Source organism: Cibotium barometz, chromosome 40 (genome assembly GCF_041138505.1).
Source record: "Cibotium barometz isolate CiBa-2024 chromosome 40, ASM4113850v1, whole genome shotgun sequence".
Lineage (NCBI taxonomy): Eukaryota > Viridiplantae > Streptophyta > Polypodiopsida > Cyatheales > Cibotiaceae > Cibotium > Cibotium barometz.
Genome location: NC_141085.1, coordinates 10,815,843 through 10,834,237, shown reverse-complemented (window position 1 = coordinate 10,834,237; position 18,395 = coordinate 10,815,843). Strand labels below are relative to the sequence as shown.

Sequence of the window (18,395 nt, the reverse complement as noted above, 5' to 3'; positions counted from 1 at the left end):
TCGGTCTTTGTGGTTATTAGGTGCACACTACGAACTTGCGCATCTGTGTGTCCAAGGTGTAGTCTCCCTTCGGTCTTTTGGTTATTAGGTGCACACTACGAACTTGCACATCTTAGGTCTTTGTGGTTATTAGGTGCACACTACGAACTTGCGCATCTGTGTGTTCAAGGTGTAGTCTCCCTAAGGCTATCCAAGTATCATATGAGATTAAGTTGTGGCTGGACCCTGTATCTATTAATACAACACTTGTTGCAATGCCCTTAGCTGTTGTGAGTCCCAACTTGAGTCGTACTGGCTCAATGTTTAGATCTCCTTCGTCCACAAGGGTTACGGACGCCATGTTGACACGAATCAGGCCTTTCTGCATTTTAGCTTTGACTTGCCTAGCCTTAGCTTCGTCTTGCGCTTGCTGGATTTTTTTCTTTTGCCAGCTGTTTTTGTTGTTTTAAGAGGTGTTCTTGCAAGAGCATCTCTTGGGTTAATGGTCCAAAATATTTTTTCAGTTTACTCCCATTGACATAGTCCTCCATTTGGATGCCGTCAATTGTTTCTATTCGGATAGACCCTTGAGGTGTGATTTCCAATATTCGGAATGGTCCCAAGCCTCGGTATTTAAGTTTATTTTTCATGGCGTTTCCCACACCATACATGAGGACAAGGTCTCCTGTTTTTAGTTCTTTTTGCTTGCGGTTTCTATCAAACCAGTGTTTCCTGCGTAACTTTTCGACCATGAGTCCATGTGATGCTATCAACTGGGTCTCATCCAGTTTTTCCAAGTCAATTAGCCTTTCAGCTAATGCATTCTCAGTTAGACGCTCCTGTACAGCAATCCTTAAGCTTGGGACTAGGTATTCAGGCCCAAAGAGCTGCTGTCAGCTTATGCTCCCAATCTGTTCGATTTGCTTCCAATGTTTTTGTCAAGATGGTACACAAAATCTTGTTGGTACTTTCCGCTTGACCATTGGCTTGTGGGTAGTAAGGTGATGATTTTCGATGGATTACTAAGAATCCTGCAAGCAAATGATTAATTACCTCATTGATGAAATGTGAGCCGCGATCACTCACTAATTCTAATGGGCATCCGAATCTTGATATGATTTGCTCATATACAAATTTTGCAGTTGTTCGCGCATCAGCTTTCTTCGAAGCTCTGGCTTCCGTCCACTTCGTGAAATAGTCCGTGGCCACAATTATGTAGCGGGCTTGGGATGGATGTGTCGCTGGACTAATCGGCCCCACAAAATCTATCCCCCATTTCTCAAATGGTTGCCTTACGATGATGGGGTTTAGTGGCATCTTGTCTCTTTGTTGTGGAATAGCGAAACGTTGGCATTCCTCGCATCTTTTGACGAACTCTATGGTGTCCCCGAATAACATAGGCCACCAGAGTCCAGCTTGAAGTACCTTCCGAGCTGTAATTTCTCCAGCAAAATGCTCGCCTGCTATCCGTGAATGAGATTCTTCCAGTACGGTCACAAATTCATCTTCTCTTACGCACCGTTTGAGCACATTGTCTTTGCCTAGCCTATATAGTTCTCTGGTAATCAATTGATATGGTGCCACAAGCTTGATAAGCCGCCGCATCTTATCCTTGTTCAAGGGTATGTCATGCGGAAAACCATAAGCTAGATACTCCGAGATCTCTTCGCTCCACTTAGGTACCATATCCAACTTGAATAAACAAGCATCAGGAAGGTCATCATCGACACCAGTTGCTGGTTCTCCATTCGGAATTCTGGACAGGTGGCCGGAAAACACATGTTGTGTTTCCTTCCTTACCGTGACAGTAAAGTCAAATTCCAACAACAATAGCAGCCAATGGGTGATTCTTCCCGTAGTGCAAGGTTTATTCACTAGATATAGCAAGGCTTGATGGTCCACAAAAAATATGAATTTGTTGGCCAAGAGATAATGTCGATATTTCTTGATTGCATAGACCATGGCCAATCCTTCTCTCTGTAGTGGTGTAGTTCACCTGTGCATCATTCACCTGATGAGTAGCGAAGCAAACTGGATAGTCCAATTTGAACTCACCAGGTTGGGCTAGCACGCAACCAATAGCAAAATTTGACGCATCGATGTGTACGTGAAATATGAGATCCCAATTGGGGAGTCACAAAATAGGTGTGCTTGCCAAGGCTTGCTTTAGACGATCATAAGCCTCTTGACATCCTTAGTCCACTCAAAGACAATGAGAAGTTTGTACAAGGGTCTGGCTATCTCAGCATAAAGTATGATGAAGCGTCGATAATACCCCACATGACCCATAAACCTTTGCACTCCTTTGTAGTTGGTAGGCGGTGGTAGCTCCAAGATCAGTTTGACCTTGCTATCATCAGTGGATATACCATTTTTTGAGATTGTGTCCCAGTATCACACCATGCTTGACCTAGAATTGGCACTTCAAGGGGTTTAATGATATCCGATATAATCGGCAACGTTCAAACACTTTCCTTAAGCAGGTCAAATGATCTTCCCATCGAGAATGTGCACATAGATAATCAATAAACACTTCCAACCACTTTTGCAAGTAGTTCTTAAAAGCTGTGCACATCAATCGTTGAAAGGTTACCGGGGCATTTGTGAGACCGAATGGCATGACCTTGTAAGCAAATGTCCCCCACATTGTGTTGAAGGCTGTCTTATGTTGGTCTTCTGGTGCTATGGACACTTGATTTTACGCGGAAAATCCATCCAAGAAGCTGTACGCTTTCCTCCCAGCCACTCTTTCCAAGACATGTTCAGTATAAGGTAATGGGTAATTGTCCTTCCGAGTGGCCGCATTTACTTTTTTAAGATCGACACATACTCTCAGTTTCCCATTCTCTTTAGGCACTATCACAATAGGCGACGACCAATCCGTATGTTCGATCTCATAAATAAAGTTTGCAGCAATGAGCTTATCAATTTCCTCCTTTACAATTGCTGCATACTTTGGATTCATCTGGTATGGTTTCTGCATGGTTGGCCTTGAGCCTTCCATGATTGAAATCGTATGTTGTACCACCTCTAGCAGTACCCCTTTCATTTCCTTGTAATTCCAGGCGAAACAATCCTTATATTCCTTGAGGAGAGCAATGAGTTCTTCTTTCTCTGCAGAAGTCAAATCTTTAGCAATGTATACGGGCCGTGCTTCTTCCCCTGGTCCCGCAATATCAACTTCTTGACTTCTGCCGGACCATCGTATGATGCCGACAGCCCTTCCTCCTTTACCCTAGTGGCTGTTAGCTAGACCACTCTCCGATCATCTATTGTATAGTTCTTGAAATGGTCGAGTACTGAAAGCATATCTGTTTTGTCCTCATTGTCCTTTTTGGCTTTTGCCATGATCTTCTTGGCCTCACGCTCTACCTCTGCTAAGGCTTTGTTGCGTTTTCGGCGTCCCGCTTTTGTAAGCTTGGGTGTATCGGTTTCTTGAAGGGTGCTCTTGGTGCCTCCCTTCCAATGATATTTTGCTCAACTTCTCGCCTGAGTCCTTTGAGAATTCATCATGTACCTTTGTAGCCTCAAGGTATCTTAACCATTGGGCATCCGTAGGTCTGCTCCGCAACAGGGCGTTTCGTCGGGCTAGGTACCGTTTCTGTCTCTGCCATCGCCTGAGGCGTTGGACACTGGTACGGCTTCGTGCCATAGTACCTTCTGTACTTGATGTTTCCCATTCCTCATCCATGGTTTGCCAATTAACCATCCAGATAGAAGTTGTGGGGACGGTTCCAGATTCCAATGGGTTCCGTTGGGTTGCATTACATCAATGGTAGCCAACACATGCATCCAATTTTCACTGAAATCCGGGGGAGGTAGTGATGCATACATTCTCGTTTCCTCCTCATCCTTGGTTTCCCCCTCTGTAGGTTGGCATATCTGTAGGGATGTGGTTCGCTTCGTTGTGACTGAGTCATTATCGAACAATTGCCCTTCCATGGGGTGTGCTTTCCATGCTCTTAGACCAATCTTTAAGATTTGTGAGTCCCTGCGTACATACACATGATCCAAAGCCCAGTCATGCACCAATTTGGATTCTCTCATGAAAGGTCGTCCCAATATTATGTCATATGTATCAGGTTGGCGTAGGAAGTCCATGACCACAAATGTATGACGATAGCGAAATGTAAAAAGTCTGAATTTAACATTCTGCAAGAGCCCAATGGGTCTCGAAGATGTTTCATCAGCCATTTTGACGATTAGATCTGCTTTTTTTAGATCAGGTTTCTCCCAGTTTTCCGAGCAATGTTTGGTAACGATGCTAACCCTTGCCCCACCATCCAGGATAGCCAATGCCTGGTATCCATTATGATGAATCGGAAGTCTAATCCTCCAAGGTTGATCCCTTGACTCCCTTCTTCCTTTGATTGTGTGGATCCGTTATCAATTGTATCTTCTTCGGATCCGTCTTGGATTGTAACCCGTGTGACCCCCTTTCCTAATTTCTTCACTCTTCTCCTACGGCCAGATCTGGACATAGTTGCATCCGCCTGGTTCCTTCCCTTATCTCCTAATTGAGCTTGAGCTCGTGGTTGGTGTGTATGATTTATATTCTTGTTTGGGCACTCGGCTACTCGATGTGGCCCACCGCAGCCATAGCATTGTAAAGGTCCTCTTCTTAGATTTGAGTTTATTTACTTGCTCTTCCACTATACCGTGGTTTGAAACATAGGTACTGGCGTATTATTCTGTAGAACATAGTATTCTGGCGTGACCTCACCCATGTCCTCGTAGTATTCCCCGCTAAGTTCTAATTCCCGCACCAGCTCAACATCTTTTGATGGCTCTTCAATCACTACTTGATTGATCTTAGCCTGTGGTGGTTGTGGCGGTAGAACTGGTGGTAGCAAGGGCGAAGCGTCTTGTACCCGGAACATCCCCTCAGGTAAGTAGGAAGAGTTGGGTTGTCCAGCAGTGGCAGTGATCTGCATGGGTGGTGCCGGCAAAGCCAATGGGGCTCTGTTTGCTGGTAGTTGTGCCACATTTTGAAACCTTGGAAATCTACACATTGATGTGTCATGATTTTTCGATTTTACACAATGTGCGCAATAAAGTAATGGTCTTGTACTTAATTGTGGACATTCGGTGGTGGTATGATTTAGTCTGCACATGGAGCACCACACCAATTCCTTGCGGGGGTAAAGCTGACTATGCCAATGCCCCGATGTCTCTCTTCCTTCCCTGACCTTTAATTTTTCTAATATGGCATTGCTGAGCTCATCCACAGTCATATGTTCGACTTGCTTACTTCGAGTTCCAATTTCTTGGTGACTCGAGACACGCGAAGTCGTGGTTGCTGCAGATGTTTTAACATCTTCGGGTTGTGGCAATTCTAACATATTATCTTCATATTCGATTGCCAATTTGCAGCATCCATCAAGAGTAGCTGGCCGGGCTAGTACTAGGTAATCATACATTTTATGGTCTCTAACCCCTCTCTTGAAACAAGGTAACAATTGATCATCTATCAATCTTTCCCGAAGTTTGCATCTTGAATTTAAGTGCTTCAGGCGAGAGACATAGTCTCTCATCGACTTATCTTCCTTTTGTTTGATGTTATGTAGTTGTGCCACAGGGCTCCATTTGTCACCACTGCGGGTAAAACTGGGCACAAAAACGTTCTTTAACCTTGTGAAGTTAACCTTGTCCTTAGGCTTAAGGGTTCGGAACCACTGATGAGGTCAACGAGAAGGCATGTATCATGGTCACATCACTGACCGGTCCGTAGGTTTCACATGTAGATTCAAAAATCTCTACGTGTTGGATAGGATCCCCATCCCCAGAGAACTTTTGGACAAGTTTTGAAATGATATGGGGTTTCATTTGGGAAGGTCGGGGTTCTCGAGTAGAGCCTAGTTCCCTTACCATCCTCCTACCCATCTCCGCTGCCATATTTAACAAGTCTGCCCTTGTGGCCACATTAAGGTCCATGGCTGGATCGTTTTCAGGCCTCTGGGGAATTGCTCCCCTCCTTCCTAGACCTTGTCCCCTACCTGTATTGGCCCTTATAGATATCTCGACTGGTCCAGTTGTGGTACCCTGGTGGAATTCCCTGTTAGTCACCTCTGTGTGTCTTTGTGTAATTAAGAGCCTCCATGTCTTGTAAGAATGTAGGGTGATTGATCATTAGCTCAATATCCTTCTTGGTATAGCGTCGGTCCTCTACTTCTACAGTCAAGTCAGCTATGTTACCCTCTTCTTTTTTGGTTGTAAACCCTTTCTCCATTCTGGATTCCTCGTTGATGGGTTCCAAGCTCGGAATTTCTCCATCACTTCTACCTGTAGCAATTTGAGGTTCTTTTCCTTGTGATTGGAGTAGTTTAATACTTCCCGTCTCTTTTCTCTCAGCTCTTGTCCTACGAGTATCAAGCTCTTGTTTCGTTAAGCTCAATTCTCGGAGTTGTCGTTCTACCTCACTTCGTTGGAAGTCCAATTCCACTTCCTCGGTGGTGGGAAAGAATATTTGACCCGTCCTAGCTGCACTTTCCATATCTCGTCTAATTCGAGGGGTGCCAGGGATCCATGGGGTCTCCTGCTTCAGAATGGGCACAATGATGTTAGAAGACCAACTGGCGGGGAAACCCTCGCATAGGGCCCTGTTAAACATATGAACTAGAAGTGGAGCCAATACATTGCTCCAATGTGACGAGTGTTTGGCAATCAGCCCATTTGTCAATAGCATCTCTCACCATGCTCAAGTGGAAGGAGGAGGAGTTTAGGGGTTGGGGGGGGGGGGTGGGGAAAAGGTGGTTGTCCGGGGACATGGTAAAGGGAGGTGGTGTATGCATGCCATATGTCGGGTGAGGTGCTTGGGGTCAGCGGCGGGTGACATCTTGGAAGAGCCTCGGCCCTCCAAGCCTCCTTGTAGTCCCGTCCCAAAAACAACTAGTACAACTCCTGCTTGAGGTGAGCTAGGTAGGCTCACTTCTTCCTTTCTACAAGACAACGGAAGATATGTCATGCCTCCTGGTGAGTGGTGGAGCCTAGAATGCCTCCCGCTAAAGGCAGGCACGGGTCTCACGACACTCCTCATCATACCAATTGTTCTATGGAACAGTCCCTCCAAGTGGTCTGGGGGTGGCTGTGGTGTGAGGGAAAGCGGTTGCGGCGGATGTGTGGGTCAAGGTCGGAGAGGGTGTGGAAAATGTGGTTAGAGTAGACGAAAGAGGTATCCTTGATGAAGTGGTATCCCGGGTGGCGGTGGTGTGGTAGGGCCGGTGGTTGGATGGTGTACTGCATTTGAAGGAGAAAGCTAAGTATGCATGATCAGCCGCAACATCAATGGAGCGAAATGGAAAAATTTGAGATGAGGGGCATCAAGGAGAGAGAGCCCACCAAGTAGTCCACTGTACTAGGTCCATGTCCGAAGGGGTAGCAAGTCAAGGCGCTGGGGCTAGGCCATCGGGCTAGGCCATTATAAATGGCTAATCCATGAGCTCCTCCAAGGGCCAAGAGGTACTCTCCATAGTCTGTACATGCTATCATGTCCTGTGATGTCTGGTCGAGATCTGTGCCCATAGTGTCGATCTCTTGGTACATGGGATCCTCTGTCTCAAAGAAAGGTATTTGTGCATTGGCGGTGTGGGTGTCGAAGTCTCCAACAAGGAGGATACCGCCTAGACCGGAGAACTTCAAAATGTCCTCATAGAGTGGCAGGTATGGAGACTCCCCACGGGTGGCATATCTGGATGTGGATGGTGTGAAGTAGCACATTGCAATGTAGATATCTCGGGCCCTCTCGGTGTTGATCCTCACCCACATGAACTGTGCATCCTCATCTCGTCTGACTACCTTTATCACATGCTGTAGCCCCTCTTTGTATAATATGGCCACTCCTCCTTAGCCTCTAGTGCCGCCTACTGTTCCTGGCTGTGGGCGGTGGACGGACTCCCATCTATATCCCCGCACCTCAGGTAAGCCGCTCCCCTGGCACTTGGGTTATGCATTTTCGTCAGGGAGCAGTTCCTATTTGCACCATTGTCATTTGAGGGAGCCAGAGGTGACAGATTTCCGCTTTGTTGCTCGGGCCGGTAAGGCTGGCCACTGGCACCTTATCTATTCTTGTTTGTTGCCGAGTCCATGAACAGTTTTCTTTCCGCTCAGGAGACAGGGCTTCAAGGGCTGCGTCTTCCCATCTGCATGCTGGAAGAGTTGCTTAACTTAGAGTTTGTCGATGACATAGGAGCATATTTATCTAGAGATGAGGGGAATCTCCAAAGATTTGCCAATACGATAGAGATCTTCTGCCATGTATCTGCAGCACAGATCAAGTGGCTTAAGTCGTGTGGATTTTGGGCTGGCTCGTCATCGCCCGCTCCGACTTGGAGGCCAGTTGAGGCTTTTCAGTGGATCCTGAGTGGCAGTCCAGTTCGTTATCTGGGATGCTAGGTTGGTATTGATATTTCCACGGAAGAACAACTAGCCCTTCTGTCTGGGAATGGCATTTTGTCCAGCCCTAAAAAGTGGATCTATCTGGATCTGGATTATTCTGGATTTATTAGATTTTATCCATCTTTTTTGTGTCTTGCTGGCCGACTGCCCTTTCACTGGCCAACCAGAAGCCCCCTTGACTATATATAGCATTGCCTCTTCATTCAGTCCTTTGTACCACTTTATAGACCATATTAGGTACCACGATTTGATCTGCTGCTGTTGCTGCTGCTGTTTCTGCCTACACTGCATCTGATTCATCATCCTCGCCTGTCAGCTCCAGCACATCAGTGTTTCATATCAGTTCATGGGACAGCAGCCCTCTTTGCTACAGTAGAGCATACCATCGTTTTATCTTCAGCCCATGGGACAGCAGCCCTCTCTGCTACATACAGCACCTCAGTGTTTTTATCTTCAGTTCATGGGACAGCAGCCCTCACTGCTACACAGTACAACACCTCAGCATTTTTTATCTTGGGACAGCAGCCCACTCTCTGCTACAATACTTCATCGTTTTTCTTCTACAGTTTACCTTGGGACAGCAGCCTACTCTCTGCTCACCATCTCACACCACTCAGGACGGCAGCCCTCTTTGCTCCTCACCACCACTCAGGTGTTGCAACACCCTTGTTACCAGAGCCTGCATCACTTCACCTTCCGCTGCCCACTACCACCTCGGAGTGCCTCTGCATCCACCTACGCGACCCTTCGACACTGACCACCTCTCGGAGTGCCTTTGCCTCACATCGACACGAGCCTTCGTCATCGACCGTGCTTCAGCTCCGACATTGTCTTTGCTTCTGCACTGGTCTTCTTCACAGAGTCACCTTACATCAGAGGGCCTCTTGTACATGTTTTCACTCACCATTATATATACACTCACTCACCCATTTCATGCTATGTTGTTTTGCTCTGATCTCTCGTATATCTTGTCCTTTCGTCCTTTTGTCCTCACACCCTCTTTTTCTGAGGATTCGGTAGAAGCTGCTATACTGGAGTTTAGCCAGGTTTTCCTCAACTGGCTGGGTCATGGTGGCGAACGAGGTTCTTCTTACTACCATGTGGTGCATCACCTCTTGCTAGGCCTTCTCCTGGGTTTGCATTGGTCAGGTTCAGCGGTTGATCCACAACTTTCTTTGGGCTGGTAGTGATGGGAGACCCGCCTGGGCCAAGGTAGCTTGGAGAGTGATCATTCAGCCTCGACCCAAGAGGGGCTTGGGCATCATCGAGCCCGCTATTCAAAGCCACGCTCTTTTGGACAAGTTGATAGTTCGTGGGCTTCACTTCTCCCGAGTGGCGAGGCATGGAAGGACTTTCCGTGCGCACCCCAATTTTGGGAGTTTCTTGGTCCCAGAGTACAAGATGGATTTTCATGGAGATGCGGGCTCTTGGCTTTAGCCGTGCATTTGAGGACAGATTTGCAGTGAACCTCTTGCGTGCTTGGGATCACCTTAGGCCAACCCTTTAGTAGCTTCCACTAGCCTTGATATGGAACCTCCTAGTCTGTTTACCCAGTGTCATATGTTGGAGCCTTGTCCCCACGTTTCGTGGGGAGCTTTCAGTATGGGTCCAGCTCGTTTACTTGGAGACTTGTTTATTTTCAGACAGTTGTCCTCGGAGGCCGAGGAGAGAAGCCACACTGGAATACGGGGTAGGGATAGACTTGGCTTTGACATCGACTCTTCCATCCTCTTGGAGTGGTTGACCCCGATCTCAGAACTTCCCCCCTCCTTCCCTTGGCCGTCCATGGCGCTGATGAGAGCTCTGCCTTATTTCCCTTCACTATCGACCACAGCTACATGGGTACATAGATACTGATTGGGCTGGTAATGTTGCAGATAGGAGATCTACCAGTGGATTTATGTTCTCATTTGGGAGTGCTACTGTGAGTTGGAGCAGCAAGAAGCAGCCAACAATTGTCTTGTTGAGTACAGAGGTAGAGTACAGGGATGCTACTATGGCAGCTTGTGAGGTAGCTTGGTTTCAGAAGCTACTTGGTGATATGGGTGAGCCCGTGGGTAGAGCAGTTGTTATTTATTGTGACAACATGAGTAGCATACAGTTGGCTAGTAACCCAAAATACCATGCTAGAACAAAGCACATTGAGGTGCAGTATCACTTTGTGAGGGAGAAGGTTCTAGTAGGTGATGTAGATGTGGTATATGTCAGCACAGAGGTGGCTAACATCTTCAGGAAGGCATTGGGCATAGAGAAGCTCCACAGGTTTAGGAGCTTACTTGGAGTGCAGTGTGTGGAGTTGAGCTTGAGGGGGAGTGTTGAGATATTGAGCTCAACTAGTGCTACGACGGACATTGATAACCCGCCTGGGTGATAGCTTCCGCACTTATGCCATTGGCATAGTTGGTGAGATTATGGTCGATATGTTGCCAATGGATAATAGGTTGTGTGACAGCCGCTTTGGAGTACTAGAGTTATGGCATAGTTATAGCGCCAGCTCATATAGTCGGGTTCACACTATAGACCAACTATTTTTGATTTTGTAGGAGAGTACTTTCCTTTTATGTATGTACTCTTATCTTTTAGTTATATGGTTGCAGAGAAGAGAAGAAGATAGAAGAAAATTCAGCCATCCATCTCTCTTGTGTCTTGCACTCTCGTGTGTGTGTGTTTCGCTTGCAAGGAACTCAAGGTCTCTCTCTCCCCCACATTCTCTTTATATCACATGCCATAAATCCAAGCATTGTCCACACATCAAAAACATCACACAAAGTCAAAAGAGGTTCGGACATACATCACAAGTAATGATCCTCCTGTTCATGGATTGTCCTGCCTGGTTTCATCGAAATGGTGCTAAGCCATTTGGTTCCCGAGGGAAACCGCTTAGACTATCCTCAAGGCCATCTGGTCACTAGGACCGCCCGAGAAGTCTTCCATAGTCATCTGGGTCATCTGGTCGCATTGACCGCCTGACTACGAGATCCAATATAGTCATCTGGTCGCAATGACCTCCCGATTGCGAAATCCAATATCGCAATGACCGCCCAATTGCGAATCCAATACAGTCATTTGGGCCATCTGGTCGTAATGAGCGCCCAACTGCGAAATCCAATACAGTCATTTGGGCCATTTGGTCGCAATGATCGCCCGACTGCGAAATCCAAGACGGTCATCTGGGCCATCTGGTCGCAATGACCGCTTGATTGCGAAATCCAATGCAGTTATCTGGGCCATCTGGTCACAACGACCACCCGACTACGAAATCCAATACAGTCACCTGGGCCATCTAGTTGCAACGATCGCCCGACTGCGAAGTCTAATATATCTGGCATCGTTGCCGTCCAATGGGTCATCTAGCATCCTTGCTTCCCATATACAAATCTTGCTCCTTGGGCTATCGAGCATCGTTGCCACCCAAACTAGAGCATGTCCAAATAACCATTACAAGCAGAATAATGATCAATTCCAATCCAATATATATACAGTGAAAAGAATTAGAGATACAATCTCTTTCTCTTGAATCTGTCTTGATCATCGCAAGACGTCGATAAACATGTACTTCAAATATATCTGAACCAACCACTTCCTCAAACTCGAAGTATATCTGGAGAGTCCTTGAAGTACTTCTTTGGCATCCATTTCGCATCCATTTCCAAGAGGAACTTTCTGACCATTGTCTTTCCTCTTTTTCTCATAAAATGGAACACAGTCTACCTGGTTCTTCCACCTCTGGTGGATCCTCTAAAACAGGTTCCTCTGAGAGTAACGTGTACATGGTTTCTATAAACTGTCATGGAATCCCGCAATGATGTGAATGGTCCAACCAATAACAAACATAGTCGATCTTCTTGGTATCCTGAGAAAGGTCCATATATCATCATTTCCGGACTTTGGCAATCCAAAGAAGAAATCCCTACTTGATGACATAAAAAAGTCACCAAATCTCTAACCTACAATCTATTCCAAAACATCTTTGAAATCCTCTTTGGTAGCATAAGGATCCTTCATCAAAGTGAAATCCATATGGTAACCCATAGAAACCGCATGGCTCAAGGGTCTTCGAGATAATGCATCTGCTTCCTTGTTGTCTTTGACATTCATAGGCCACAACATGTCCTTTGCTAGCATAAAGTCTCAATGCTTCAAAAGGGTTTTGTTTTAGCTATGGTCCACAGATTCCACGCCTTTATTAGTCGAAACATGCAATGGGCTAAACACCACTGCAAACCACTCGTCGAACTTCCTGGCATGATGTCAATCTGATGATCTTTCGATCTCTCTAGCTTCTTTGCCTTCCTTTCTCTTACTTGTCTCGAGGAAGCTGCATCTGAGAGAGCAAGCCTAGGAGTAGCTTCTTTGTCTCCTCGATAAGAAACAGAACGGGTAGCTCTAGATCCTTCTGCAATGATGACTCCTTTGGCCTGAAAATAGGCTTTAGCAACTTCAACTCCTTCGGCTTCAGTGGCTTGATCCTTGAGCCCTTCTTTGGTCTTGCTCTCTCTTGGTTCTTCAAGAAAGAAATTCTTCGTCTTTGAGAGGTCGTCTGAACTATTGAGAGTCATGGTACACTTCTGATGTCATGGCCGTGGTCTCATGAGAAAGATTGTCGGCCTTGTTTCCCATCTCAAAGTCTTGGATTGGTCTCATAGTTGTTCCCTTCATCAGGCCCTTGGTTTCCCTCTGCTCTCTCGACATGGCTCTGTCACCCAGTTTCTTCAAGAGAAATCCTGCTTTGATACCACTGTAGCGTGCAGTGTGACAGACTCAACCACGTGTCCAAGAGATAAAAATATAGAGAGAGAGTGGAGAGAGAGAAGGGAATAGGGATCTTGCACATTACACCACACTGAGCGGGGAACATGCTCTGTCCCCTTTTAGGAATTTATTCAAGAACAATCCATGGGCATGCTGGCCACGATCAATACAATCAATGAATATAAAAGCAAACAAATATGCCTATGTAGAATCCCTAAGTCGAAGTCAGTGTCGAGGCACGAGATCTCTGATGCTGAGCACACCATGGGGATGACCCACAAGAATCTCTCACCGGGCTAGTACTATATCCAGTATCCAGATCCAAGTCCAAGTTCCAAGTTCCAAGTCCAAAAGAGGTTCTTCTTCAACTTGATGCTCAAAAGAGAGGCTCATGCTTCCTTTATACTTTGGGAAGCCTTGCTTTTTGCCAAAAAGTGATGCTTTTGCTTTGCTTTTGCCTTTGACTTTACTTTTGGTCTTTTTAATAGTAAAATATTACTTAACTTTAGTCAAAAGTTCTTGTTTTGCTTTTCTAACTTCAAGGCCTTGCTTTTTGGCCCTGGAGCTTCTTTTTGAAAAAGTGGCTTTTAGCTTTTTGGTTCGGCTCAGTCTTCTTTTCCAATGGTGCCCTTGGCTCGCGGTTAACCTTGTTTGACTTTTGCTTTTTCCTTGCTGTTTGACCAGGAATGATGCTTTTTCTTAATCTAACCTTATGGACCCTGTCCCCATGTCTTCTTCCACCTGTCTGGTGTTCGGGCATGGGTTTCATCATGTGAAACAGAGCTAGGAGGGCCAAATAGTTACATCTTCCCCAAAATAAATGCATCTTTGAATTGATATAGTCATGCAAAGAATGCCAAATAAGTGGCTTTTAGCTTTTTGGTTCGGCTCAGTCTTCTTTTCCAATGGTGCCCTTGGCTCGCGGTTAACCTTGTTTGACTTTTGCTTTTTCCTTGCTGTTTGACCAGGAATGATGCTTTTTCTTAATCTAACCTTATGGACCCTGTCCCCATGTCTTCTTCCACCTGTCTGGTGTTCGGGCATGGGTTTCATCATGTGAAACAGAGCTAGGAGGGCCAAATAGTTACATCTTCCCCAAAATAAATGCATCTTTGAATTGATATAGTCATGCAAAGAATGCCAAATAATAACCGTGATAGAAATTCAACACAACCTCAACCTATATAACATCAGAATAGCCGGCAAACAACAGCTTCCAAATCTGTCCATGCAGTCCGTTAACAGAAAAAGCACTTTTCAGAGTTGAAAAGTGCTCGATAATCACCAAAACGAGCCGATTTCAATTCTGATGACTTTCCCGGCTGATTGTATGGCTGTTCGGCACTTGTCTGTATTGTTGCATGCATCCATAAGGCGATGTCCATACGCCCGTACAGCCTCATGCTAGCCTCATATAGTGTGCAGGATGAAGAAAAAGGTGACAATCTGATAAAACCTAGCGTTTTTGTTATTTTTGAACTTTAATCATGCATTACAACCTTTTGCCTAGTGTTGGGGACATGGGAAGAGAGTTGACATGTTTTTTTGAAGGCCCAAATTTGAAGCTTACGTTGAAACCTTGTCCTTTCTCATGTCCTAGGCGTGTCCAAAGAGAAAAAATCTGGCCAAACTTTTATGAAATGCTTTAACTGCGGGGCGCCCACTTTATACTTTGTCCGTTCAATAATAACTGAATGTGAACACCTTCAAAAACATGGGGTGCCCATTTTATAACCTGTCCTTCCACACGTTAAATAATGTGGACAGCTTGGTAAAAGCTTGTTTCCGTGCCAAGTTCTTTCCAAATCCTCGAGGTTTGTTGGACACATCTCCTATGCGAGAATTGGACTCAAATTACTCTTTGTGTCCAAAGAACTGTTCTGAGCACCAATCACAAGGTTCGAGGGTTCCCACAAACCCTTGTATGGGATAATCGCCCATTACCAAAGCTTGTGTGCAAAATCCATGGGTTTTATATCACAACTGGTGACAATGGCTAGGATCTCGGACCTCGGTGGGCATGGTTGTTTGGCGATGAATGATCTCACGCCGAGAGAGATCCAAGAAAGGTGCATTTGGACTGACTTGGATGGGGGGAGACAATAGACTTGGGGACCACCAATTTGTGATATGGGAGTATGGACATGTAGGGTCTCCTCTGTGTGCAAGATGCATAGAAGACTTGTGTGGTGGTGTCCAAGGAGGCAATTCAAGATGACAAGAGCTGGAGGTCGGTGTTTGAGAATGGTCATTTGAGGACGGACTTAGTGGGGGAGGGGCTCTGATCAAGTCCTCAAATGCCGGTTGAAGAGTGGGGAGTGAGGATGGAACAAGGGGTGGCACTAGAATGCCGGTTAAAGAGCACATGTAAGCAGGCTGATACCAGGAAGCAAGATAGTGAAGGGTGATGGGGCGGTCAATGGTAAATCTGAGTTTTTTTTTTTTTTTTTTTTTTTTGGGGGGGGGGGGACTGATGAGAATGGCACGGGTGGGGCTGAAGATGAAAGGTAGGCATGATAAATGCTAGGGCTTGTGAAGAAGTGGGAGGTGGAGTTGGGGGCGCAGGGAAGGAGGGGGGAGGGGGGGGGTGGTGTGTGCAGCGCACATGAGAGAGAGAGGAGGGTTGCTCTGCAGTGCAGGACAGCAGAGGAGGTGCACGTGCAGGAGGGGGGGGGGGAGCTGAGGTGCGGAGGACATGAAGAAGGGGGCCTCCGTGGTGGCGGGGCATCAAGCTGTCTATAACTTTGATAATTTTTCTTTCGAAAGCAAGTCTGAAAATAGTCCAATTGTAAAACCTTCATTGTCAAATATTAGTATAACACTAGTATAACTGTCAGTCCAACGTCGATTAACTAAAGTGGAAGGCTAGTGAACGCTGTTTAACTGTGTCAAAACTGATCAAAATTGCCTAAATTGTAACATCTAATTCATGACTTGCTAGAGCAAGTATTAATGCATATTGTTGCACAGGGTCATGTTGGTGTTCTCTCACTTGAGTGCATGTTTTCAGTCCAAAGCTTGTTTCTTTATAGAGGCCTCATGATGAAGAATTTAAATTGAAGGTAGACCCACAATCATTGTTGCATGTACCTTGTGCTTGTTAGTGTCAAACGATATGTTTTGTTTAGAGGGCTTGAGTTTATGTCATTGTGTTTAAAACAAATGTAGGATGGATATATGCCTCAATAGATTGAATATTGTAAGGCAAAGTACTGATCTGAACGTTGCGGATGGCTTATTGCAGCCTGTTTTACAATATAAATACAGGAATGGTGGAAGACCCAACTGGTAGAGGTAAAGGCTACTGATGACATGATTCTTAGTTTTCGGTGCATTGGTGAATGCTGCATGATTTTCATACTTAAAATCTAATTAGTTGTAAGCACCACTGTGTCCTTATTTTGAATTTGGTGCTGCATGTGATGCTGCAGGGTTGTCTGACTTGAGAGACGGGATCATTGCAACTCCTTTACCTGCAAAGGATACTTTCATGGACGATCCGCTGCGGATTCTTAGAGCTATCCGCTTTGGTATGCTAATCTGAAGAAGTTTGCTTGAGCATTATTTCATGTTAACAATTACACTGACTTTATATGTATATGGTATTAGAAATGCTTCCATATTTCTATGCCTGTTTACCAACATATAGTCCTTGATGAACATGATTATGTTTTTTGGGCTAAGGCTGGACTGTGGTTAAAATTGTGAACTTGTGTCAGCAGGCCCTTGCTTGAGTGCTTATTGTACTATGCTGCTCAGGAGGGGGTGTTACTTGGACCCCTGACAACTAGCCATATCTCTCTCTCTCTATCTCAAATGAAATAACTAGAATTCAAAAATTTAGCATCACTTAAGGGTATTACGTGCTGGGCAACTATAGACAAAGGTGAAAGTAATGGTATTACTTGCTGGGCAACTATAAACTAAGTTTTTTTTTCGGAATCTAACTTTTATCCTTGTAAATAAGAAGCAATGAGGCAACAGGCTGGCAACAGCAGGCTGCAGAAGTCAGTAAGCAAGGGACCTCTGACCTCTCATGTTTGTGTGCTGATTTCAACCCTGTATGGGTGAAGAGGATATCTACCCTGAAGAGGCTGGGTGTGTGTCGGCTATTTCTTTAAGTCGTTTGGTCACTACTCTTTTCCACTCAGATCTAAGTACTACTGAGTAGCAGTTTTTTCTTTTCTAGAAGAGTTTTTCTTTTGGTTAGCTGATGTTCGTCAGCTTGAGTACACCTCGTACTGAAGCTCAAACTAATAACCAGCAAGTCACATGCTTAGGAGTGAGGTGTCGTATGAAGCTCTTTGAGTCATGGTTGCAGGAAATAGTCGAAATGCAGGATTTTTTGGTCATTTTGGGGGGTCCAAACATCTAGAACATGTTACAGCCTATACCATTTTCAAAATGGTGCGTTTTGGTTGTTTCTGCCACTTTTCCCTTGCCCTTTTTTTGGCCATCGCAGACCACACCTACTGTTTCCTGAAAACCCCCAATTGCAGGTCTATCTTATGTTCGCTTTTGTTCTTTTTTCTCACCAATCTCCTTTTCCCTAGTCTCTCTTTATTGACTTCCCTATTTTCATACATTTCCATTTATTTCTTTCCCCCTTCACCTTAATTGGTGACGTGGCATTTTTGGTTTCAGCTCCATTTTCATTTGTCTCTTTCCAGATAGTGTTGCTAGGCGTTTAAACGTTTCATACGTTTTTTTTTTCAGAAACTTTTCTAAAACATATCATACAGTAAAGGGGTCAAAAAATGCATTTTTTTAGCCTCATAGATAACAAAAAAAGCAGTTTTTGTGCATACCAACTTGTAAAAATAGGTTTAAAAATGCTGCAAAAAACACTGAATTTAAAGTAAAACACCATACAAATGCATGAAATTGTAAACATGAAATATGGTCCATCATCCAAGATCCATGGTATGTGCTAAGACATTTTGCATTCTGCATAATAGAGAATAAAGCATCACAAATGCAACAGTGTCTGTACTAGTCTGTGAATGACAAAGTGAAAGATCAAATTGAGCAGTCATTACAGCAGGAATACACTACTAAATGTGTAACGGGTAATCAAATAATCTTGAATGAGTACAAGTTTCTAGCTGAAATCTAATAAATGCAAGCACCAAGTCGGGAGTTAGGACTCTCCCTTCTCCTCAAGATCCTCCATCTCCTCTTCCTCTGCATCTTCAGAGGCCTTACTCTGACTGCTATTCGCAGAGTTTTTTTATTAGCTTGTGTAGCATTGGTACTATCCCCTCGCCAGT

The 18,395-nt window shown here is 45.1% G+C and overlaps 1 protein-coding gene across 3 annotated transcripts in view; it reads left to right on the top strand.

Annotated features, from left to right (window-relative positions):
- Positions 1-18,395, top strand: part of LOC147615191 (CCA tRNA nucleotidyltransferase, mitochondrial-like) — a 106,137-nt gene that overhangs the window by 35,809 nt on the left and 51,933 nt on the right. For all 3 annotated transcript variants that reach the window (XM_086779219.1, XM_086779218.1, XM_086779220.1), the window contains 2 exons: positions 16,370-16,419; positions 16,557-16,655. In XM_086779219.1, coding sequence (XP_086635345.1) covers positions 16,370-16,419; positions 16,557-16,655 — 149 coding nt within the window. The remainder of the gene's footprint in view (positions 1-16,369; positions 16,420-16,556; positions 16,656-18,395) is intronic.